Source organism: Leuresthes tenuis, unplaced genomic scaffold (genome assembly GCF_036924035.1).
Source record: "Leuresthes tenuis unplaced genomic scaffold, fLeuTen1.0.hap1 SCAF_10, whole genome shotgun sequence".
In the NCBI taxonomy this organism is placed as follows: domain Eukaryota; kingdom Metazoa; phylum Chordata; class Actinopteri; order Atheriniformes; family Atherinopsidae; genus Leuresthes; species Leuresthes tenuis.
Genome location: NW_027325364.1, coordinates 6,969,678 through 6,994,728, shown reverse-complemented (window position 1 = coordinate 6,994,728; position 25,051 = coordinate 6,969,678). Strand labels below are relative to the sequence as shown.

The 25,051-nt window shown below is 39.9% G+C and overlaps 1 protein-coding gene and 1 long non-coding RNA gene across 3 annotated transcripts; one reads left to right on the top strand and one right to left on the bottom strand.

Annotated features, from left to right (window-relative positions):
- Nucleotides 1-1,414: 1,414 nt before the first annotated feature.
- Nucleotides 1,415-12,267, top strand: wdr73 (WD repeat domain 73). 2 transcript variants are annotated; one of them, XM_072393744.1, is made up of 10 exons: nt 1,415-1,567; nt 2,857-2,943; nt 6,331-6,523; nt 7,354-7,421; nt 7,679-7,764; nt 7,843-7,931; nt 8,686-8,753; nt 9,412-9,576; nt 9,661-10,026; nt 11,066-12,267. In XM_072393744.1, the coding sequence occupies exons 3-10, from the start codon at nt 6,456-6,458 to the stop codon at nt 11,329-11,331; spliced, it is 1,176 nt and encodes a 391-aa protein (XP_072249845.1). In that variant the 5' UTR covers nt 1,415-1,567; nt 2,857-2,943; nt 6,331-6,455; the 3' UTR covers nt 11,332-12,267. The 2 variants fall into 2 exon arrangements, with proteins under 2 accessions (XP_072249845.1, XP_072249846.1); XM_072393745.1 differs by lacking the exon at nt 1,415-1,567 and having other exon boundaries at nt 2,855-2,943.
- LOC140316061 (uncharacterized) lies at nt 10,020-13,992 on the bottom strand. Its single transcript, XR_011917311.1, has 4 exons — nt 13,860-13,992; nt 11,734-11,789; nt 11,051-11,316; nt 10,020-10,287 (listed from the first exon to the last, which is right to left on the bottom strand). It is a non-coding gene; the product is annotated as an uncharacterized lncRNA (long non-coding RNA).
- Between the last annotated feature and the right edge of the window lie 11,059 nt (nt 13,993-25,051).

Sequence of the window (25,051 nt, the reverse complement as noted above, 5' to 3'; positions counted from 1 at the left end):
TAACATGCGTACATAACCGTTAGGAGACCTGATGAGGAGTCTGCTGTGTACTTTAAACCAGGAGGTTAATAAAGTTTGCTTCAGGAACACTGAAAGAAAGTGTTGTAGAATTTATTCTCTGGGTCAGGGTTAGAATCACCAAAGATTCAGGGCTGTCACTTGGTTCTCTCTGGGAAATAAAGTGCGTTTTAGATTTAGAGCAAGACACTTAAATGCATGCCTGAAATATATAACTTCTCTGTCTAATGAGTTGGTTCAATGCTCCAGGGGAGCAGTGCATACATTTGTTCATGTTTTCATGTCATTTTTACTGTGCTGAGTTCTATATTTCCTAAATAAGATGGAGTGACATAAATGTGACTCAGATTCTCATCTGTCAGACAGCAGGAAAAACAGAATGACAGGGCTGCTGAAGAGGGGGATGAAGAGGAGGAAAACGACAGCTGCAGTGATGGAGCACTGCATGGCGTGGGCAGGATACTGTCACCAATCTATCTGGAAGAGAACCGGGGCCAAGAGGGAGCCGCCTGATGGTTGGTAGGTTTCATTCTTAAGCATTGGATTCTTTTGATTATGTAATAAAAATCCAATTTTTCTCTGCCAAAAGGAGACTGAGCAGATGCAGATGTTATTGTCTCAGTTACTTGAGGACATTAAATGCAGTTTTCATTTCTGCATGATAAAACAAATACAAAGTCTGAGAACGAACACACAGTGGCACGCAGACCAGCATGTGAAACTTAAAAAAGAGCACTGCTGTTTGTCCCAAAGTGGCAAGCAGTTCAACAGTTCGGCTATTTTCAGAATCAGAAATACTTTATTAATCCCCAGGGGGAAATTCATTAATTTTGCATTCATTAGTGTGATAATTATAAGGAAAAAAGACTATAAGGTCTTTAATGTGTGCTGTTTTATGAGAATTGAGTAACCTGACCATATTGAAATGTTGACTGAACAAATAACCGAGTGCAGATTGGATCTACATGACTCAAATGCCATCAGAGGGTGTGTTCTGCAGATAGCTTTAGGCTCATCTCATTTGTCTGATTTGTGCCTCCTCGTCTCCTCCGTCCTACTGTATTTGACCAGGAAATCGCTTTCAGCAAAACATTTCGAAAGATGTCTGTCTCATTTCAGGAAAGCAATAGTTTTTGATGCTGTAGATGATGCAGCTTTGTCACATGTCATATATAACTGATGCTGGTTTGAAATGACAGAAACAAGAACGTCTCAAGTGGTTAAATGCATGTTACCTTACCTTCTCTTTTTGTGTCTGCCCAACTTCTTCTGCTCACATCTCTGGGACGGACTAAGACAGGGATGTCCAAAGTCGGTCCTCGAGGGCTGCTTTCCTGCAGATTTTAGATGTTTCCCTGCTTCAACACACCTGCTTCAGATTCAATGGATCTCTTCAACAGATTGTTAAGTTCTGCGTGTTGAAGTGTTGAAGCAGGGAAATATCTAAAAGCTGCAGGACAGCGGCCCTCGAGGACTGGATGTGGACCTCCCTGGACTAAGGCACGAGGACAGGAGTTAAATATGTAAAAACTGGAAAATAGGATAAGAGGTTTGTATCTGTTAATTTCTCAGTAACTTACTTTGTTGTGCGTAAGCATTGAATACATCTTTCTGCAGATGCCTTTCTACTAGTACTCTGTTTTCCAAGCAGACACTATAAGAATTATTGGTCCACGTTTCCTATCCTTATACAGCAAATTCAGAAAAACGTTCACGTTGCCTGTTCAAGGCTGGACTGGTGTGTCTTTGTTGTGCACCGGCGTCCTGTTTGTAAGACCAGAGGAGGCTTGAGGCGTTGAAGTTTATTTTTGTTGCTGATTTTCCTTTGAGCCTTTAGTGCAAGTAGTCACAGGTCTCAAATCTCTTTTCCCAATTTCCATACACTCAACTCCTCTATTTGCATTAAGTCGCTCCCACCAGGGAGAGCATCAATTTAAACCAGTGTTAACTTTTAAGACAACTGCATCCTCTAACCATTGTTAAGTGGTAGGCTACCACTTTATTTAACTATTTGTGTCAGATGAGCATTAAATCTGTCTGTGGTGAAGTATTTATTTTTTTATTCAATTAAAAGTTTGAGAAAAGTTAGGGCCTCTCCAGACATTTCAAAGGATTACACTGGTGTATCCAGGATTAAAAGTTCCCCTTTTTTTCCCTCCTCCATATTAATATATATATAACACATTAAAGGAGGTTGTGTTACTCAGCTGATTTCACAAAACCAACTTTCTGTTTGTAAGCACATACAAGCCGTTTTGACAGAAGACATCCTTGTACCCCTTTGGTTGTTCCATTCAGACTGAACTGAGGTGACTCAGTGCTACATCCATGTGCTCCTCCAAATAGCAGCATGTCATTGCAGAGTCAGCTGACTGATGTGGCAGCTCACCACACACACCAGTTCAGGTCTGTTACCGTTCCACATCTGTACTTCCAAATGGAACAGCAATGCACAATGAAGCCGGATCAGTGTATATATGAATGGATCAGCAGTGAAAAGGGTTATTTGATATGGTGCTGAGCCAGCTCTGTTTGGTTTGTATGAATTACAGAAGGGCAGCTGTGGCATTTTAGCTGAAAATAATAAACTGAACTCACTTATAGATGTTAACCTTTTTTTCCCTTGTTGTTTAAATTCTGTATAATTATATGTTGCATACAAAGGTAAAGAAACAGAGTTTACAAGAGTCAATTATTCATAATAATGAAAAATCATTAATTTGAAGGGTATAGCCATGAGAAAACATTCTAATTTTTTTCTACTTTGGACTGAAAGCCCAGTTGGAAGGTCATCTGGAAGCTTGCACACTAACTAAAATTCACTGTTTGTACTTTAAGGTGACTACGTTAATGTCTCTCACATTTGAGGGAGATCTTCCTCCCTTGATGAACTACAGAACATCACATCCACGCTGGTTATCAACAGTAAGCACTTGCATCCTAGTGTTTTCTTGTGCAAATCAGCCTTTCTCAAAGTATCCTCCTGGAAATGTCACTTGCATAAAGACGTGTTTGAATATACAGAATATCTTTTGACAAATTATGCTTTTAAAAAGTGATGGGGACAAAATTTGCCATTTTGAAAAATGTTGGGGACATGTCTCAGTGTATATGACACTCATATGAATCTTCTCAACTCTGTGTTATAGTGGTTCCAAACAAAGGTGAGAGTTACATCCACTTAAGATATCAACATGTGTGTCAGTTTTTGAAATTTCGGCAGCCACCTGAGGGCAGCAGGACACATGTTGATAAATGTGCCGTCAAAGCACAGTAACCTCACAGTGCATTGTATTTACCGTCATTAAATCATGTTAAAATGATGCCATCATAACCACACACGCCTCTACACACACCAGATGGGCCTGTTGGGATATTTTTGGCTGTTTTACAGTGTTGCATGATTTATTCTTGAAATGCATGATGATGCAAACAGTTCTAAGAATGACCAGAAATAAAACTGAAGGCCATAGTCTGAATTTTAATTGTGTGGTAGTGTGATTGGCACGTTGCACCACTTAACCTTAGCAAAAAATAGCTCTACAAATAAACATCTGCAGTATGCAGCCGTATGTTCAATGATTCAGAAAACAACACAAAGTTTCACTGAGCCTGTTTCCATCATATTTTTTTAGGCGGTAGCTGTAAATAGCTGGAGTTGTGTGCAATATTTGTGCATCAGTAGTTGCTGGTGGTCTTATTACTGTGTCAATTTTACCTCTGCAGGATCTCATTCTCTAAACTTTCAGAGATGATAGCATCCATTACTTTTTCCTATTCAGTTATCTTTGTTGTTTGTGATTCCAGAATTGAGTCGGACACATTTGTAATAGCTTGTGATGTAAATGGGTTTTTTTATTAGATGAAATGGTAATTTCAGGGTGTTTCTACATCCATTCATAGATCGGAAATTGGATTCTTTTATCTTTTCACATTTCTACACAATGAAAGCCAGTTTGACAGCAGTTGTCAGCTTAGCAGCATCACATATAAAAAGAAACCAAAAAATAATATAATGTAGCAGCAATAAATAGATAAAAGACTAATAAGTCAATAAAAAGCAAATAAATTCATGATTTTAAAGAGCAGCCTTCCAGCTGTGCATTCACAGCTCTAGAGAAAAAGTTGCCTCAGCCCGTAAGCACATGCCTTCAGTACTGTTAGCGAGCCTGAAGGCTGAGGGTATTAAACAAGGACATTTCCAGGGTGTGTGCAGTCCTTGTTGATGATGTTTGCTCTCCTCACCAGCTCCGTGGTGTTCATTCCCCATGTCAGATCCTCTGCTAGGTACACACCAAAGTACTTGAAGCTTGAGACCTTTTCCACCTCCTCCCTGTGAATAATAAGACTGTTGTAGTTGGTGTCCATTACTCTCCTGAAATCAATGATGATTTCCTTTTTTCTTGGTGTTGAGGATCAAGTTATTGGTGTGGCACCAGGAAATCAGTGACAGGACCTCCTCCCGTCTCCATATTGTTGTTTACCAGCCCCACCATGGCTGTGTCATCTGCAAACTTGAATATGGAGTGAGTCATGAGTGAGATTGCAGTCGTATGTGGAAAGTGAATAGAGGAGTCGACTGAGAACGCAGCCTTGGGGAGGGGGTTGCCGTGTTGAGGATGATGGTGGAGGAGGGAAGCTCTCCAAATCTGTATGCTGGCGTCTATACATGGGAGTAAAAATCATTGCAGTTTGCAAAAATGAACCACACATACACATTGTTCTTGTGGTTATTTATAACTCTGAAAACAATCCATGTATAGACATCAGTCTATCAACTGCTAGGGTCACAGGGGGGCCTTGGGCCTATTCCACCTGCCACTCGGAGAGAGGCGGGGTACTCCCTGGACTGGTCCATGGATGGACAGGTCTGTGTGTGGGCATTTTATGCTTACACAGTTTAAGTTTTGAATTTGCACTCTCATGCATTTTGCCTTTGGAGGTGGAAGTCCCATCCGCAAGGCAAGGAAAGGAGGAAAACACTCAAAGTCTTGACCACCTGTGTGTACTCTGTTGTGATAAACTTTTGTGAAGATTGAGGGATGAGCTTTTGAGTACATACAAAACTGGATCTATTTCAGTTTGTGTGTAGGTCTGGTGTGGATGCTGCCGGTGCGAGAGATACTCTTACTCCATTTGATTCTATCCCACTGAGAGTGGGAATACTATATTTTATGCCTTGTTATTAATTTCTCCTCAACTTTTAATTGCATTCAATCACGTATTTTATCAGAGATGACGGTCATCCATTTTATTGATCCTGCCCTTTTTATCCTGGATGATGGATTTTGTATCTCAGCACAGTTCTAGATGACTAATTTTCGCTTACGCTGATTATGCTGATTACGCAAATTTTCAAGCGTATTTCAAAGGACCGTGAAGAAGGCTCAGTTGGTTTGATGGATGTTTTGTTCTGCTGAGCAACAACCTGCCCCTCGGGGACAGTGTTGTTCATGACACCTCAGTCCTTGATCCCTTTCATGTTAATTGAATTCAATTGAACACATTTTGTAGAAAGTAGATGATCAAAAATTGCCCCAAGAAAACTGGAGAGAATCTGTTATTGATTCTGTTGTATCTGAGTTGTTCTGTGGGGCTCCTCCTTGTCAGCGTGGTCTGTCTAACTTGACTGTTTAGTTATACGTATGATCGAATTATCCACACTTCATTGTTGTAAGATGAGAAAAATGTGAATAATTTTACATTTTAATAACATTGCTGCACCGGCATCTGTCACAAAATGTTTAAAGATTGCATCTAGTATTTGAATCAGATTTTAAAAGAGAAAAGAAAAGTTGGCTAAAACATTTATCTGAAAATTTGATTTTTGTTGTCTTATGAGAGAGGAAAAAAATAAGACTTGTTATGTTTCCTTTTGCAATATTATGAAATTAAAAACGTCAAGCGGCAGCCAGTTGGATCAAGGAAAATGAAAAATTAAAACAACTTGACTGGACCTGAATTATAGACAACAGACAACACAAGTTACCATCATTAATGTTTTATGCATCAGTATCAGGAAGGACTTAACTCTGTCGATACATGCAGCAAAGTCTGCCAACATTTCTTTGAAAACAGTTACTAAACTGAGTGGAAAATAAATGAAGAAATTCATAATATTTTTCATGTCAGAATTAATACAATTTCTGAAATTATCAAGTTGATTTAACAAGAGATTACTTGATTTCGCTCAGTTCCCAGATTCTGTTTATCCGGGTGAAAATATTCTCGTTAGTTGTTTCACTTTTTCTGCACGTTAGTAAAGATTTCTGCCCTAAAACGAACAATAACAACCTCTTCATGGTTTCTTAGGTGTCTTGCTTTCAACAAGCAGAAACTCCACACCAGCAGGTGGCGGTGTCGCCCTCCAACAACAGTCTAAATGGACTTTAGCAGCAGCTGAGTTAAAGACTGAGGAAGTGGAGCAGCACGAATTGATGGGAGATATGGACGACACAGAGTTACATGATATTTTAGATGACTGGTTTATCGAGTCCCTGAAAACGTGAGTGAACTTTTATTACCTTAGGCCGTCTTGTTTATCGTGCTAACAACCGAGGCTCGCCTTGCAAAGCGGTTTCCATAAAGTTTCGTAATTCTGCTCACCAGCAAATTAAGATTCATCACAAAGACCTAACCAAATAGTTAATTGTACGCATTGTTTGATTTTTAAATTCGGCTTGCTCATATTTAATCAAGTAGCAACAATGTCGTTAAGTTTTAACTTCAGCTGCGCCAATTCCGACATAAACCGCGGTGAGTGACGACCAAACTGGATACTTTTTTAAAATAAACCTTTAAATAAAATAAAAATTTAAGCGTTATGTTGAAGCCGAATTAAATCATACAATCAGACAACTGTCTTGATCAATATTACAGCCGTTTACAGGCAAATAGTTAGGAGTTTAGTTAAAGTACTATTCTAAAGAACTAAACCAGAAACTCTGACTGTGGATGTAAAAATAAGTCAATCCATCATTTGCACTTAACTACAGGCAAGTTTGATTAGTTTTACATGACGGATTAAGGAAGAGGAAACTTGTATTTTGTTCAACTGCATTTTCTCTCACATTATTTGGATGTAGGTCCATGACTTTTCAGTTTAATTCTGCTATGTCACATTTGATAATTAAGCTATTGTTGCACAAAAATATGTGCAGTAATTAGCTGAGTAATCGGCACCCTTGGTTAATTCTAAAGCTTGATTTCAAGCTTATAAATGAGCAAATCTCCAGGTTACTGCAGGTAACGTCACAATGTAAAGTTGTGTTTCTCTGTTACATTTCTGTCAGCGGGCTGTTTTCTGTGCATAAATGTGTTCTCTGGGTCCTGCAGGTATAAAGATCTTCATGTTTATCAGCTGGAACACCCCACCCAGGTCATCGAGTGGACATCAGGGAAGAGTGAGTGGATTTATTTCACGTAACGATCATCATTGTTATCAGGCTTTGCCAGATGACAAACATTTTTGTTTGTTAATTTGTTATCATGTGAAGTTCTTTGTTAGATATTTCTATTATTTATTTAGTGTTGTAAACTGTTGATTATGTTGGACATCCAAATGTTCCCACACATTTACACTCATGTACAGCATCAAACCTTCAGATCTTATTTCATGTTGAGACTTTCTGTATTTATTAGTGTGTTTTTGTGTTTTCAGCCGTTTGTGTCGCCGGCTACAGTTCGTCCAGAAATGAAATTTTGGAGCTTCGTTTGCCGCTGAAACTTTTGGCTGATGAAAACAAGGTGAAAATCAGCGTCTGTTTATTATAATGAGAAGGTGATCCAGGTGTCACTGAGCCTTCTGTCTGTTGGTGAGTTCAGGGTCTCTGTGCAGAACGGGATTTCAAAGTTGTCCACGGTGGTTTCACAGAAGGCCCCATTCACTGCCTCAGACACATCCCAGGAACGAGGTGAGTTCTTTGCACACACGTAAGAATGAGGCAATTCAGCCGAGTCGTCTCCCTCTCCTTAACTGATGTCTGAGCTCTGTGGGATTAACTTTGACGTTCAAGTAAATTCATGAACTAACCCACAATATGAATCGTGACAAGTTAAAATGGAAGAGTATATTTTATTTATTCAGTTATTAACGGTTTGCAACGTGAATTCAACAGAACATACAAGGTGCACTCTGATAAATCGCCACATACCGACACTTTCTTATTCCACTAAGTACATAAATTGTTTGTCCTGAAGTATTTGTTAGTTTCTGACTTTGGGAAAAGCTAATGCATCTTTCATCAACATTTAAGTTATTCTTTTTGGACTGCCGATGTAGTATTACCTCACCTGAAACTGACGGGCAGCAACATTTCCAATTATCAGTCATTCTTTGCTTGATTGTGATAAACTGCATTAAATCCGTCTTTATCCTCGACCCAACAGAAGCCGACACAATTAGCTGGTAAATCTTTTACTTAAGCCGGTTATTTATGATAGTGGCTGAGCAGTTTTCTGACATTTTAAAGACCAAGAGATTAATGAGGAAAATAATTAGATAAACTATGTAAATTAATTAGTGGCGGCTCAGCAGAGGCACTTTTTATGGGATGCTGTTTCTGTTCGAGTCTTTGCTTGTGTGGACAGAAGAACGTCTTGTTCTTGTATCCAAGAGATTATCTATGATGGGAGGAGGATTTAGTTGTCCCATCGTTGTTCCGTCAGGTGTGTTGTAACCAATGATGGGCGGAGTTCTGACCTGCAGGTGTGGGACCTCGGAGGAGACGACAGCGGTGAGTTTTATTGACCTGAAACTCCTCGTGTGACGGATCACTTTCAGATGAACAAACCACACACACAATTTCTATCTAATATTGATGGATGGAAACTACTAATTCAGAGAGTTTAATGAAAACCCACTTCTCAGCAGTAATGTTTGAAACTTTATTATTAGATCGAGGAGCACATGGGAACAGGTTCCTGCAGAGTTCAGACAAATAAAGCTTGTAGATCATTAAAAATCCACATCACTATTTAGAAATGTTTCTTAAATTATACTATTTCTAGTCATTTTTTAATGTTAGTTTCTTAGTGCAGCTCTATTGCTTTAACTAACGTCACCATCTAACAGCAGGTAAGAAAATAAACAAACCATGAACATTACATTTAATGGCATCCTGCTCAAGGACTTACAATTTAATTACTTCACATATGAATTTGGCCAATATTTGCAGTTAAAATCTGAAATATCACAATGTACAGTTTATTTAGAAAGAACATTGTACTAGTGTGTATATAGTTTTTATATATATATATATATATATTGAGAGAGAATGCAAACCTTTTGTTCTGGTAAATAAGTGACTATTTAAGACTCAAAGGGGCAGCAGGGCTCTTGAATAATGCCGCCTTGACCACCAGCTCAGTTGCTATCTTGTCGTCCAATGGCAGATGTGATCAAGAAAAAGGGAAGCGTCGAGGGCAGGAGGAAGGCTTCAGAGACTGGCAGCAGGATCGCAGCTCGCCTCTCATCACTGCCTCAAGTCCTTCACGGAGCTCAGAGCAGCGACGTCCAGCTGACTGAGCTGACCTCAGGACAGAGTCTGTATGAACTAGGTGAACCTGCTGAATCTGCACAGTTGACTGATGGTGCTAATGCTCAGATATCTTTGATGTTTCACTGTTATTTTGTCCCAACAGAGACCAGCTCAGCAGATCCTCTGAGTTCTTTACAGTTTGTGGGTGACTCGGTTTTCGTCGCCGGCTGCTGTAACGGGAGCGTTTATGTCGCAGACACACGGACGTGTGGTGCTCCTCAGCTTTCACCTCCACCAGCACCTTCAGGCGAAGCAGTCCTCTGGTGGACGGACGCCTCTGTAGGTGCACAGCAGTCCAGCTGCAGGCTTGTCAGACTGTCTTCCTGTGGACAGGCAGTGATTTCAGACTTGAGGAATCTGGGAGGAGCCGTGTGTCAGGCTCAGCTGGATGTCCAAACACGCCGCTGCAAACTGGATGACGTCAGCGTGTCGTGGGCGCCAGCGCAGGCCGACTGCATCTCTGTGTCAGGTCAGTTTAAACACAACTCGTCACAGGTGCAAACATGCTTAAGATGGATGTCGCAGGCGGTCTGAGACACTTTCTGCTAAACATGAGCACAGTCCAGCTGCTCTGGATCTGTCTCGTCGTTACTGGGCGTCTCCTTTTTAATGAGCCTAGTTTATCTGCAGCCTCTCTCGAGTCCGTCATGCTGGGTTCCCTGATGCCGTCTCCTACGCTCTCATTGGCTGTAGCTCCTCACGACGTCCTTCTTCCAGTTGTGCAGTTCCTCTAAAACCACAAACGCATACATTGGACATTAGATCAGTTAAATTTATTGTAGAATTAATTATTACTGCTGAAGAAAAACAGCAAACTTTTTATCTCCTAATTCGACTTCTCGTGTTGAGTTTTGTCAGGCCAGCAGCTGGCCCCGAGGCTAATTCTAGTCGGACTATTAAACAAATTTAAATCTGAGAATGGCCTGAGTGACCAGGTCTAAATGTGGGCTCACACACGTCTTTAGAGCTGTGCTCTTGTGACCTGATCATCCAGCACCAAATGGAGAGGCCCACTAAGCTGATTGTCAGGGATTGAAACATCTTACGTCATCTGGTTGTCATAGTGATGGATGACTATTATTAAGAGGAAGAAACCTGGATGCATTTCAAAGTGCAGGATGGATAAATTATATTTGACAATAATAATTATAGTTGCTGGTTACTTGTAAATTGAATTTAATCTTTTAAAAAAAACTGACATGGATATGATCTTTGTCCCTTGATCAGGTTCAAATCAACCTGAATCAAGCTCCTACTACTTACTACAGTCTTCCTGTAGATTTTAAGCCTAATTTTCACAGGCCCAGACCTGAGGCAAGTTGGCCTTTTGTTCACTAGTTATCGCACAGAATACCTGGCATGTTTAATATTTTATAGTCCGAACCTGACTTTAGGTAATGAACAGCTCATTTCCAGCCTGAACCATAACACATAGGAGGTGTAGCTTTGGAAAAACAGATTTATTCAATTAACACGTTTTAAGACGTTCTTACCTTCCTCTCCGCCAGGTTTCAGTGGAGTTGTTCAGATCTACGACGCGTCTGCCTGGAAAAGCGAGCTACAGGAAGCTCAGCCGCTGTTTCAGCATCGTGGACATGTGGTTTCATCCCAGCAGGCTGACGGCTGCGTCCCCGTCTTTGTCACCTCCCACGTTTGGCATCCCGAGCGGCCGCGGACGCTGCTGTCTGCAGCCTCAGATGGTTCTGTTCACGTCTGGGACTGGGTGAAACCAGATGGATCAGTTGCTGATGATCCAACACTAGAAACAAAGTGAGAATCCAGTTTACATATGAAGAAGTTTACTAAAATTAACTCGAGCGATTGCTGAGGTGCCTTCACAGCAACTGAAACAAGGGCCGGGCAAGAAAATTGGATCGGTTTCAGAACAACTCGAGAACACAACTGGCTACATTTTCAACATGCGACTTCACAGGAAGATATGGAACATTGCCTTTGTAAATTGAAAATAAATTGCTGTTAGATTGAATTCATGCCAAATGCCAGAAGAAAACTCTCCTTGCATGACTTTGGAGGTTAACAGTAACTGAACCTGGAGGTGGACGATGTTTTATCCACCGACACGGCTCTGTGTTCAACAATAATTCAACTGTTGACTTTACCCTGAATAAGATCAGGTTCTTGTGTAACAGAACAAAGTCTGGAGGGGCCGGCTCACCTGACATGATGCAGCAGTCTGTGGGAACGTACCAGGGTTGGGTGGTATATACAGACCTGTAAATATATACCAGTACATAAAATAAAATGATACGGTTCATACTGATAATCATATGCTGCCTGCTTGTTGCTTTGGGCAGAGCAGCCCCATTATTTTCTGTCACCAACACACAGCTGCACTTACAAATAACCTCACATTGTTACAGGTTGCATTTAAACACTTATGTGGAACTACTTGGAAAAATGCTGCCAGAACAGTCTCTGCTCACGTCCTGCAGCAGCTTTATTACCCGAGAATACCACCTCGTCTTCGCCCAGCAGTGTAATTTACAGCAAAGAGTCAACACCCAGATACGATTAGCAAACCACAATAGAGAAATGTGTCCTACGGGATCAAAATATGGGAGGAACGCTTGTTTGGCAACACCCTCCATGACTTTTACCTACTTTTTCACTGCTGTTCAGTGAGTGTAGAACAACATAAATAATTATAGTTTATATTAATGTGAGTGACAAAGAGGAAGATTAAAGGCATTCTGGTGCTTCCAATGTAAAAAAATGACATCACATCGAGCTGCTGCTCACCTCAACAGCAGCATCCTCACCCCGGCTGCCAAAACAGAAGAGAGTAGAGAAGAGCGACCGTATTGACTTAAGCTAAAATTTCAACCCAATTATTAAAAGAATTGAAAGCTCACATCGTATATAGCCGTTAGGATTGGGTTCCATCTTTGAAGTGCCCCGAGGTGATTTGTTGTAATTTGGTGCTATATAGAAATAAAACTGAAGTGAAATATCTGGATATGGATTTTGGTTGATACTGCCCCGCACAACTTTTGTGCCTTAACGTTTAATTAACTGGATCGTTAAGCCCCCTTTAATGTGGGAAGGAGGAGACGAGAAGGAAATCTTTTCTTGTTTTGACTGCTGTCACACCAAAGGCTTTGCATCAATCGAATCACAAAAATCTTGGCGTTCCAACACCTGAGCATCGAAGTTTTGCAGAGAACAGCTTTCAGGTGGTTCAGAGCAGCAGCTTCCACATGGCTTCAGTCGGTTATTGCAGTCTTATTAGGGTTAAAATAAGGTCACTGTAGTTAGAATTCAGCTGTCAAACATGGATGCAGCTAAACGATTTTTAATCATGCAGTTCACAGGCTCCTTTGAGCCAGGCCTAAACTTTTAACTATTTCCTACAGTCTCATATGTTTCTTTATTATAAAGTTAAAGACTCACTACAGACATGTAAATCTAAACGAAACAAAGCCGTTTTGGTTCCTTGGAGAATTGTTAGTTGTTTATTCCATCTTCTGTCATTTAGTTCTGATGCATCACTTCACATTTTCCTGTATCGTAACCTAAGTTACAGAAAGTGTCTGAGCAAAGGTTCCAGTTGAGTTTTCCATCTCTCCACCCTCAAAGGAGCACAAAATTAAATGACACGCTCAAAAAGCGCTTTAGAAGTCAAACAGATGTTTAAGAGCTGCTCTAAAAAGGGTTTGCAATGTAAGAAATCCAGATTCTGATTAAACGCAGAGATAAACCGATCGATGAATCAACACCGGGTCGAGAAAGACGACTTGGACAGAGGTTTTGTTTTTAAGTCAAATGTAAAGTGAGAATTAGGAGTTAAATGCACTTTTTAAATGTGCCTCTTTTTCATTTTGTCTCAGGGGTTTCTTTTAATACAACATAAAGGATATTTTAATGTATTTTGGTTCCAATTAGTGGCGCACAAACATGAAATAACAGCATTACTGAAGCTTTTATGTAAAAAAAAAAAAAGTCTCATGCAAACCACAGTCAGTTTTCAAACCCAGTGACTTACTTTAGTTTCTAATGAAGATTTTTAATACTGAATAAATATGACAAAATACCAAGAAATGGTCCAAAAAAAAAAAAAAAAACTCCACGACTTTTCCTTTTCACTGATCAAGCATCATGTGCACAGACCACTGTTGGCGAGTTAGTCATTACGTTTGTAGACTTATCATCTGCCTGCAATCTTAAAAGGTTTTGGGTTTTTTTTCCACATCTTTAATCCAAATTAGCATCTGCGCTGATATAAACAGCAGGAACAAGCGTGCTGGTGAATTCTCAGTAAAAAAAAATTTAAAAAGTGCTTACCGATAGCCACCGAGCATCAAAACATCCCAGATGAAACGGAGCCGCTCTCTCAGTCCGACTTAATGAGGCAACAAGTTAATTATTCATTCACACAACTCGTTTTTAAATCAACAGCTCGGGGGGGAGACTTCGATCAGGGTGAACAGTGAAGAACAACTAAGCTACACAAGCTTCCTGTACTTTGGACTCTTCTATGACCACACGGGCTCACCGCTGGGTTAAGGATTCAAATCTGAACAAAATACAGGGCAACTGTGCCGTTTAGACAAGATGTATATTCCATTTCTACTTTTTAAACTCTGAACGTCTTGTATTAGTCTGTAGATATTAATGCACCCCCCCCAGCACAACTCTTGGAAAAATAGATTATTTCTGTGTGCATGATTATAACAGAAGCTGCATAGTGAGAGTTTCAAGGACTTCTAATCAAACCGATTTAATTTCAGGAGCACAAATAACTGATTTATTTGAATATATGAGGTTATGATTTAAAAAAATGGCGCAAAGAAGAAATTTCAGGGACAGATTAGCAGTACATATATTAACAAATGGCTTATTTCAGTGATGGGCTTTTTATTATGTGCTTCACTTCTGTTCATTCTGACACTTTACTCAGCTTGGCCTTCTTGTCAGCCTTTAGACTCCTTAATTAACAGTTTAATAGTTAGTGATGAGTTTCCATGTCCTTCGTTGTCACAAGGCCATTACTTTTTCCTCCCCTGTTCAGGAAACAGCTGAGCTCAGGTTGAGGATATTTCATGACCTTTCTGCCATGTATCAGCTACACATTCAGCTTGTGTAATTTCTGTTCTACCTTTCTTACGGATGCGTTATGGAAAGCAGTGTTTCCAGTCGGCATCTTTCTCAGTCTCTGTAGAAAAGTCGTCCACCTGATCTGAGGTCAGGATGACGCAGCTCACCAGAACTTAGTAAAAAGCTGTCTGACCGAATACTAAAATCTGCTTCAAACGTACTTTTAACAAGCAAGAAAGAAATCCATTATACAACGTGTCAATACACGTCGCCACTGGGATGTGACTAAAACGTGATTATTTTGACACAATACAGAGTTTTGGGAAAGCTTGACACATTCCTTAAAGACTGCATCACATCGAGCTGCTGCTCACCTCAACAGCAGCATCCTCACCCCGGCTGCCAAAACAGAAGAGCTCAAAGAAAACAAGTCCAAGGCGTTGGCTCGGCCTGCAAACTCCAGATTTGCATCAGATTACAGAAATTTGAAGTCTACACGAGATGACGGCACACAGTTAATGGCATGAGCTGAACACCAAAGAAGAGCCAGCAGCTCCAATGCTACGCTAACTTAACGGTGGCATTTTGGCTGAAATAGCAGAGAAAGGTCGGCAGCAAGCGATTTAAAAAAAAAAAAAAAAAGTGGACATATACCCAGTGTGCAAAATCTGCTTTTTAGAAATGTGTTAGTGTAGTGATTAAACTAATTAAAGATCCACAATGGCCATCTTTGCCATGATCAAACACAACCAGCCCAGTCAAGAATTCGCTCTCGCTGATAGCAGGAAGTGCGTCACCAAATCAACGAAAGCCTTCGCTCACAAGGATCTGCGGACATATTAGTTTGTGGAAAAGCTCAGGTTTCACCAGCTGAAATGGATCCACCTGCAGCCTTCAGTCTAATTAAAGTGCAGGAAAAGGATTCAATGAGTAAAAATCAGCTGAATAGTCAGTATCTGAGTAAAGTGGACTTCAAAAGATTAACAACACCGCCACTGAAAACAGGCATCTAATAACATTAAAGAGGACAAAGCTCGAGAGAAAAAATTATTTATAAAGTATGAGACGAGCAGGTAGGAGTTTTACAGAGAGGGAGTAAACTAATGTTTGCCTCACAACGGAAAAGTGGTTTCAAATCATGATTACTGCTCATAACCATTTTTAAATCATTTGTCATGTCAATAAAACAGGCATATAAACACCTGACAGTATTTACAGCTTCCTTTGTAGTATTTCCTGCTTCTGCTGATGAAACAGACTCGCACAGTGGAACAAATACCAGTCATGCTGTCACAGATGTTAAAAATGGAAAACAATTTGGATATCCACAGTTTGTGTCTTCCCTCCCTGAAAAAAATAGCTCAATAAAATGGAAATCATGCAGACCAAACTTAATTTCATACTTTACCGCCTCCTTTCTCACCTCTCAAACGTTTCATTAGACTCCCCTCCAACACCAATGTCACTAAATAATGACAAACCCTAACCCTACAGCTCTGCCCTGGTAGAAACTGCAATTTTCTCCAGCACCCAAAGTGTTTTTCATCCATCGCTGAGCAAATATTCCTTTTAAACTCTGATGTTAGCAGCAGAGACTTTAAATATTGTTCCAGTATTTTCCTCCTCTTTTTAAAACAATCATATGCTTTTGCTGCTGGTAGGAAGGCCCTCTTGTATCTCTCTGTATGACAGCATAGCTGAAGAAGCTCAATATGAACCACACCTGGTTGTGATTTACACATTTTTTTTTTTAAAACACTTCTCAATATCTGTTATGATTAGTTACCATGCCAACACAAGAGTTGTTTAGAAAGGAGAGCAGCAAATTGAGCTTTCCAGAGATCAACCAAAGCCAGAAATGGTGAGGAAGCGCAAGCTCAGGGCAGGTCTTCCCTTGATACTTATGAATCTCAAACTGCTAAAAAATATAATGGACAAGAGCGCTCAGGAGGACAAATATTACAAAAAAAAAAAAAAAGAGACATGGCCGGAGGAGCAAATACCGGACTCCAACGCCTCGAGTCGGATTCAAGACGATACGAGCCAAAGACAAACGCACAAACCGATTGACCAACTGAGCGCACAATGAGACACACGTGGCAACGTTTCCAGGATGAAATGCACTGATCTTCATTTCTTTGGTGACAGATCAGCTGCAAACAAAGTCTGAGGAGAGACTTCTGAGAAAACTTTTACCGTGCACGCGTGTGTTTTCGGAGATAAAGATGAAGAGGCTTTTGAAATGACACAAGAGTCTATAATTACATTGACTGACAGTGGCGAGCTGCGAGGCTGAACTCTATTCTCTGCCATTATGGCAGATCTTCACTAAGCGATCATAATGAGTCACATCCATTCTCTGCTCATCCCAAGTTTCTCAAACTGCCAGAATCTGAAATATACAAAGGAATCAATCAATATGCCAATAAATGCTACTAAAATAAAAGTAAAAAGTTAGTTTGTGCACTACTGAATGCATACAACTTTGGTGTTAAAACCTCATTTAATTTTCCACTTTATTTATTGATACAATTTATCATTAATGCATCTCTACATCCATTTCACTTTTTTAAAATCCCTGCTTTATTATTTCCATTTATTCTGTTTAATAATCTATTTTTTAACTTTAAATCACTGAAGATATTTAAATTTGCATGAATTTTATTTGCATTTTCTCCTCCTTCATTAACCCCTGAACAAGCTCATTAATTTAAGAATTTCCAGGTTTTGTTTTCACATTTTCCCTTTATTTAAGGAGCATTAATGGTCAGTTAATCTAATCAAGTTTCAGTCCTCAGCTCTCTGAAAACACAGAATCTAAATGCTTTTAAACCTGCCGCGATGGGAAGGTTTCATATTATATCGAGACACTTTCAGTCCATTTTGGACAGCTCTGGTGAGACAGCAATTACTGTTTTTCTTATGAACCCCTTGAAGAGAAAATAAAAAGCGTATTTTAAAGAAAACGTGTCCCAATCACTCAGCCTACCAAGGACACAGAATGTGGCTAATGCAAACACACACACACACACGTATAAAATGAATTCATGTCCGTGGTTGTGAACCGGCTCGGCTCTGAATGAGCCCCTGATTAGACTCCATTCTGCTGAGAATGGAGTGGAGAGCTGTGCTGTGTTGGTAATAACTGGTGTTCAAACAGCTTATACACAAAGAGATTTCACCTTTGCGTCATCGTGCTTTAATAAGAAAATGTTGCCTGGAGAAAAATCACAGAGCACTGCAGTAATGACTCATTCTTCACCAGAAAGATTTAGAGTTTCACTCCAAAAAAGTTTGAAAAGGTTATTTTTTCCCCTTCTTTTGTCCAGGAAAAGCTTCATAAACGTATTGTAAAATGATTCTTTAGAAAGCTAAAGTTCTGCTCTGCATAATGAGAACTTTCAGCTTTACCTTCACACAGCTACGTCAGCGGACACCGTGTGCCGTAATGTAACTGTAGCACAAACAGATGAACGCCACAAACTCATCAACTCAAGGTCAACGACATATTTTTCATCAACACAGAAACAAGCAACAAAGTTCACATCTGTAAGAACAGCAGAGAGTAAAACCGTCTGTGAATTAAACTTAACTAAGGTGGGTGGGGGGGCTGTTTCATCTTTCAAAGGTTACACAGTCTCACTTCAAAGACTGCTGGTATGAACCCTTGTTATGGAATAACAATTAGTTAGGGTAAAACTCAAATGAGAAGAACAAAAACCCTCTCTGGGAAGCAGGAACGCAGTCCAAGGGTGTGAAAACACACACCCTTCATTCTGGTAAGTGAGTTTCTCAGTTCAGCCGTCTAAGCTTTCACTTTCAGGCGTTTATTCACGTCACATGTTAGAACCTGATAGGTCTGCTGCACCGTGTCCCAAAGCGTGGAGTTCCTCGTGCTGATTTTCAGTGCGAGTGTGCAAATGTTAGCGATCACTTCCTGGTATAAAACAATTTCATCTAAGCTTCATCAGGATAAAAAGGAGAGTAAGGATGCCTTCTGAACACGCATCAAGTCAAAGAAACCTACGCCATCATGCCGAAACCCGGTAGAATGAGGTGTTGCAGCAGACTACAGTGAAATGCAACAGTGAGAACGCAGCACTAATGAGACGAGTCTTTGCGCCATTTAAACAGCACCAGCTCACCCGAGTGGCTCCCTTTGATGAGGCGGTGAAAGTGGCGCCCATGATTGCCTGCAAGCTAAACACAGAACATGTCCAATCACAAACACTGATGAGATTAACAACGCACCGTCAAATCTGACCTCTAGAAATCTTTAAATTTTAAAACATCAAAGGAAAACCAGGGCCGGGCGGATGTACATGTAGCACAGATGCTTGTTAGCACATACATGAGGTCTGAAGTTTTCAGCATGTGAATAAAGTCGGGCTTTTCCATCGAATAAATGGCTGCTACATCTATAGCGATATGCAGCGCGACCACGGCCGTGGCGGCTTTCTCGTCTTATCAGACGGGATACACGGTGAAAACGACTCCCGTAATGTACGAGTCCACGGCCTGCCGCAGCATTTCTCCCACCTCTGTCTGAGGTGTTGAAATTAATTGGTTGTGCTCCCATCTTTGGTAGCAACAGCCTATTTAAAAAAAAAAAAAAAAAAAGGCATGGGACATGGGGCCTCTTTGCTAGCTGCCTTGTTGCTTTGGAGGAGGGCTGAGCCGACTCTGACCTACGAAAGCAAAAGGAAACCATCTGCAGTGCATATTAAAAGGGAAAAAAAACCAAAATTTTTTATACAAACTGTCATAAATGTCACAATTGGCTACTTTGAATGAACACAGTTAGCGACACAACAGTCAGCAGGTGAGCTGACGCCGCGAAAACAAGCAACAATACACCTGGATACAGAAGGTTTTTTCCAACCACAACTTGGACAAAACTTAGCAAGATCAAAGGCAATGACAGCCTCTATTGTTTGATTTATTGCAAATGCTTTACAGATTTACCACGTGACGCCTACCTACATGTATTAGCATCAACAGAACTGCTTGTTGTGCGAAACTTCAGCTCCAATATTAGCTCTAAATGAAACTTTCAGGAATTATACGAATCTTTGTTATCGAGGAGGACTGTAAATATCAGAGTGAATTTCAAGGAAACTCAGCTCACTCTTGTTCAGATATACTATAAAAACCATGTTCTTTAATAGCGTAAAGTACACCAAATCTTACAGTACATCTGGACTTTTTAAGGCTGTAATTAGAGCGCGCAGCCTCAGTCTGACCTGGAGTTTTAAAATCATACAGCGCTCGTGCAATGCAGGATTAATATCGCTTTGAGATAACCTACATGATTACCACCATTATCATCCATTAGCAGCTACTAATGGCTACTGCTTGCTTTGATTAGCTGTCACTCACAGAGATGCTGGACTCAGGAACCTGCCAGAAAATTAATTGTCCATCTGCGTTTCTTAGGCAGATGGATCTAAATATCATCACCTCAAGTGACTGTCTGGGGAGCAGAAGCGGTCTTCATACTATAGATTAGGGTGAGAAGGATAATAAGTAACCTGACATTCAAGTTTGAGTCGGGTTCTTATCCATCTTTGTCCTTTATTCATACTCAAGTCAATGCAAACTGAACGTATATATGAGCTGAAACGTGGAGACGATTCATCAATTTGTAGACTCACTTAAAAGTTAACTGATAAACATTTTTCAGAATCAATTTAAAATTAATTTTCACATAAAAATAAAAAGGAACAACTTATTACGCATGTTTGTATTCAAGCAAAATTAGAAATATCACATCAAAGAGGCCCAAATTAAAAAACAAATGTGGGAAATCAATGGCATCCATAGCCTTGCTTTCAAGTACATGTTTTAAATCATATGTTCATGCTTTTACTGAAGCTGCATTGCCAAACTTTAAACGTCTTAATATTAAAGGGGGGGTTGGCCTTTTACGCAGTTTCAATACTGTAACTAAATTAAAAACTAAAACTACTCAAAGACACTTTGAACAAAAACCTATGCGTCTGATACATCAAAACTTTCTTTTACACAAAAATTTAAACTAGAACCATCGTAAAAGCATGGCAAAATACATCTGCCTTACCTCAAGCCAGGTGAATTTGTCCTCATTTTTAACGGGAGTTTCCGTCATCATTTAAAACTCAGGTGCGGCTGAACAGGTGAGCTAATGAGCTCCACAGTTAGGACGTTAGCCGTTAGCATCAACTTCAGACTCACAGTCAGCGTCAAGAAAATAACCTCTTCGTCATCTTCTTCCAAGTTGACGTTGCAGTTATCTATTTCTTAATATTAATCAGTTCAATCCGAGGCCGTTTGTTTGTGTTTGCGCTAATTGAATCACTTTATCCCGACTGATTGACTTTAGTTTAGACCTTTCTTCCACGACGTCTCGCAGTCCGTCATCACGGCTGTTTGTGTGAAACTGCGCCCCCCAGTGGCGGCGATGGTAACAGCATGTGGTGCCTTTGAGTTTATCACGTAAATTCGAGATGCAGAGCTGTTGCTTTTAGGATCCATGAACTTTTGATAACAATTATGACCGTTTTAGAGCATTTGTCTTTATTCAGCTTTTACTGTTATGTCATGAACATCGTCTGGCAATAGTCTTGATATATGTTAACTAGTTTCCTTTTTTGGGGGTCATATTAAATCATATGGGACTATATATATCATCATCTTAAGAGTCAATAATTCCTCTCCATTTAAGATAGTGAAAGATGTAATTTCTGATCTAAGGTGTGGGTATAACAAGTATCCTGGTTTTACATATTATCACTGCTTATCAGCTCATAATTATTTTAAATTGATTTTCATGTTTTAATTTTTCCTTTATGGTAAAACTCACAGTGTATGCTTATTTAAATACTTTCTGCAAAATAAATAATTGCATAAGATATGTTTAAACAGGAGTTCAAAGTGTAGTATTTCTCTCTTAAATGACATGGAGAATGAAACTGAGCATAAAAATGGTGAGTACTGAAATAAATGCGGCATGCTTGTACAGCACATCAGTCTACTGTGGTTGGTTTAAATGTGCTACAGAGGAAAAAACTTTGACTTTGTCTTTAAAATGAACCATCTAAAGTCCAAGATCTGCCTCAGTAGAACTACATTTCTTCTCTGCTTCTATAAATCTTTTATAGACCCCCCCCCCCCCCCCCCCCCCCGTCATGCAGTATTCTCCTTGAGAGAGGCAGCTGCTTGGATGGAGGTATCAAAGAAGTTACAGCATTGTTCAAAGTGTCAGTTGAGTGTGTATTATTGATAGAAAATTCATATTTCATTCCCAAACTCTGTATTTTGGCTCATCTGGGAATAGTTTTGAGAAAGGGGAAGGGATGGTTAGTTTCTTTGAACCCTTTATTTTCAATATTTCAGACCTTACTACAAGTTCTTAAAAACTAAAACCCTAAACATTTGCGTCACATCGCAGCCAATATTTTTTAAAATGGTGAGCTCAAATTAATCTTAACATCAGTCAATAATCTGCTCAATTCAACATGAAGACATTAAATCAAATTATATTTAATCATTCCATAACAGAGTTTGCATCTACAACAAAACTATAATAAACTATTTATTAGGCATCTTAAATATGCCTTGTTAATGCTACGTCACTCAATTTGGGCGATAAACCTGAGTATTCTCCAATCTTTGCTATGGTGTCTTTAAAAAGAAGATATAACTGCTGCCCTGTGATGACATTTTAAGGCCCTGAGAGGCATAGAGGACAGAGTCTGGGCCTCCAAAGGCAAGCAGAACAGAAACCAAGGCGGGGAAGCTGAGATCAAAAAGCAAATCTCTGCAAATACAGCTCAGCTTATTCAGATGAAAATGGGCTGAATACATCCCATTTGTCTCTGGAGACCAATTCTTGAACCCCCGATTGTTTTCAAGTAATGTGTCATTACTTTTACCCGTTTTGAGACGTATTCATCACTGCTAACACGCTTTATTAAATAAAAACCAACTGTTGTTCATTCAGTTTTTGCTGCTGCATTTCTTCTTTGTTTCCTGGAAGAGCAGAACAAAGGCGGCAGGAGACACCAAACTTTACGCAGTACATTATTTATACATAATATGTATACTCATTAAGTATTTCTGAAAGATTTAGTATCTATTCTTCACAAAATATAGTTATTTAAGCTTTTGGGGGTGTAAAGTCTACTGTTAAGCACCTTATAACTCATATGGGGTGATGTTGTTTTAATAAAATGACCATAATTAGAAATATTAGCAGCAAATGATTTGCTGCCAGTCAAAAACAAACTTAGTAAGTTCATTAATTTGACATTATTTAAAAAGGAAGTCCAAAAACATCCTAGTAAGCTATGACTTTGTTGTCACATTACCGTAGCTCGTCAGTGTGTGTGTGTGTGTTTTAAATGTTTTCTTTCAGCAGCTACAGAAGCCGTGATGTTTCATTTTCAGCAGTGTGCAAAGCTTTTATCTCAACAGACTCTTCTTAGATTTTTTTTCCAGATAAAAATCCTCCTGCACGGTCAAACCGAGCCGGTATCAGAACTGACCATCGTGAACGTCATTATGGGGGCTCTCCCAGCTTTGCACTCTAATTTGAGCTTTAATTCTACCTACAAACTCTGAATGGCTCTGTCACGCTCCCAGCCAGTGAAGCAGGGCTGTTTCCATTCAAATGATTAATCCTCAGCGCGTCCATGAAGCAAAACCTGGAGCTAATATTTGAATATTTACAACCATCAGCAGCTTTGTCGCTGCGTCATCAGTTTGTGAGCATTTACCCCGCCGTGACCTTGGACAGGAGGAGCGATCAGATCAGCAGTAAAAGAAATCAACGTTACAGCAAATGTTTTAATGTTTATTAATGCGACCCTTTCTGCACTTGTTTTACCATCTAGCTACTTAAAATAAACCCTCCACATAACAATGAAATCAAAGTAATTACATGTACGATTTGTTTACATTTCATTTTTGTAATCAATGCTTAACAGTTAAAAAAGAAAAAGAAAAAAGCATCATAATGTCATCAAAAACCTTCAATGTACAATCAGCAAGAGCAGAGTCATGTTTAAACCATGTTGCTCACAGTGGGAACACACAAAAAGCTGAACAGTGTTACTCAGAGCACGACATTTCAGAAAGGAAAAGAAAAGAACGCCAGCAAAGCGCGTGACCAGCCAACCTTTAGAGGACCTGCTGTTGTGTTTCAGACAGCAGCAGAATCACGCTACTGCGGGAGGACAAACATGAGTTCATATGCACTCAGGTAACCACGTTAGCTACGTATTGCGTCCTGAAAATCTATACACACGACGCACGACAGTTACCAGATTATCTCCTGCTTCTAAGTTTAATCAGAAAACACTTCTCACCTAATTCACCAGTTTTCTCGTCTGTTTTAGTGTCTGATGAGGCGCAACTCATTCCTCACTAAACATGTTGGCTTCATTTGGACTTTGGATGGAGTTTTTTTAAACACCAGAGCATGTCACTGTGTTTTTCTACTGCCCGCCCTGTTTAAAAAACAAGGACTGGTGTTCAAGAAATCAGTTTACTGTGGAAAGCTGACTGCGACCAAGTTCCCAAAGTAAAAGCACAGGATCCCGAACGTTCTGGTGTCAGATCGATGGATTGAATTTCCCTCAGCTGCTGAACTGTGACCTCTCTGAGAAAATGAGATAATTGAAATAAAGATGTGAGACATCATCAGAGTTCAGCCGCATTCAGGAATCATCTGGCGTCAGTATATAAAGACACTTCCTCGCTCGCTCTGTAACTGAGATGAGCGTCTTTTAAGAGCTGCAGATATCTGCGACAGGCAGGAGGAGGAAGAGGAGGAGCGGAGCGCGGGAAGAGCGTGATTTCAGAACTGTACAACAAAAGCATAACTCAAAAGAAATCTGTACAAATGTACAAAAATCATCAGGATTAAAACAACATGAGTCACTGTGGATCTGACAGTATCCGGTAACAACCTGGATCAGGGTCCATGTGCCAACTTTAAGTGCAATCCACAGCAAACCTGAGGCCTGACTTTGTGCTTCTGGGTTCGACACTGAAGTCGTCTCCTCCGTCAGCACCTCAGCCACAGTGAGTATAAAGGACAGCTAGTTAGTGATCATTAACGCGTTAGTTCTTCTAATCACTCAGGTTGCTTTTACTGTCGCAACATGAATATTAACAGCAAATTAAATCCTTAAAATCAAAAAGACAAAAAAAGAAAATGATCCCTTTCCTCCTTCTTTTTGTGCTCCTTTGAGTTGCAGTTCAGGCGAGGCATTGAGTAGCGCCGACACTGCAGAAAAAGACTAAAACAAAACAAATGGGAACAAGAAGACAATGACTAAGCTTTCAGTTAAAAGCATCTAAAACTTGTTTTTTCCCCTAAACAAACTCAGAATCAAGCGTAAAAAAAGATTTTTGTGGTCTCTATTTCCATTCATGAACAAAAAAATAAATCTTAT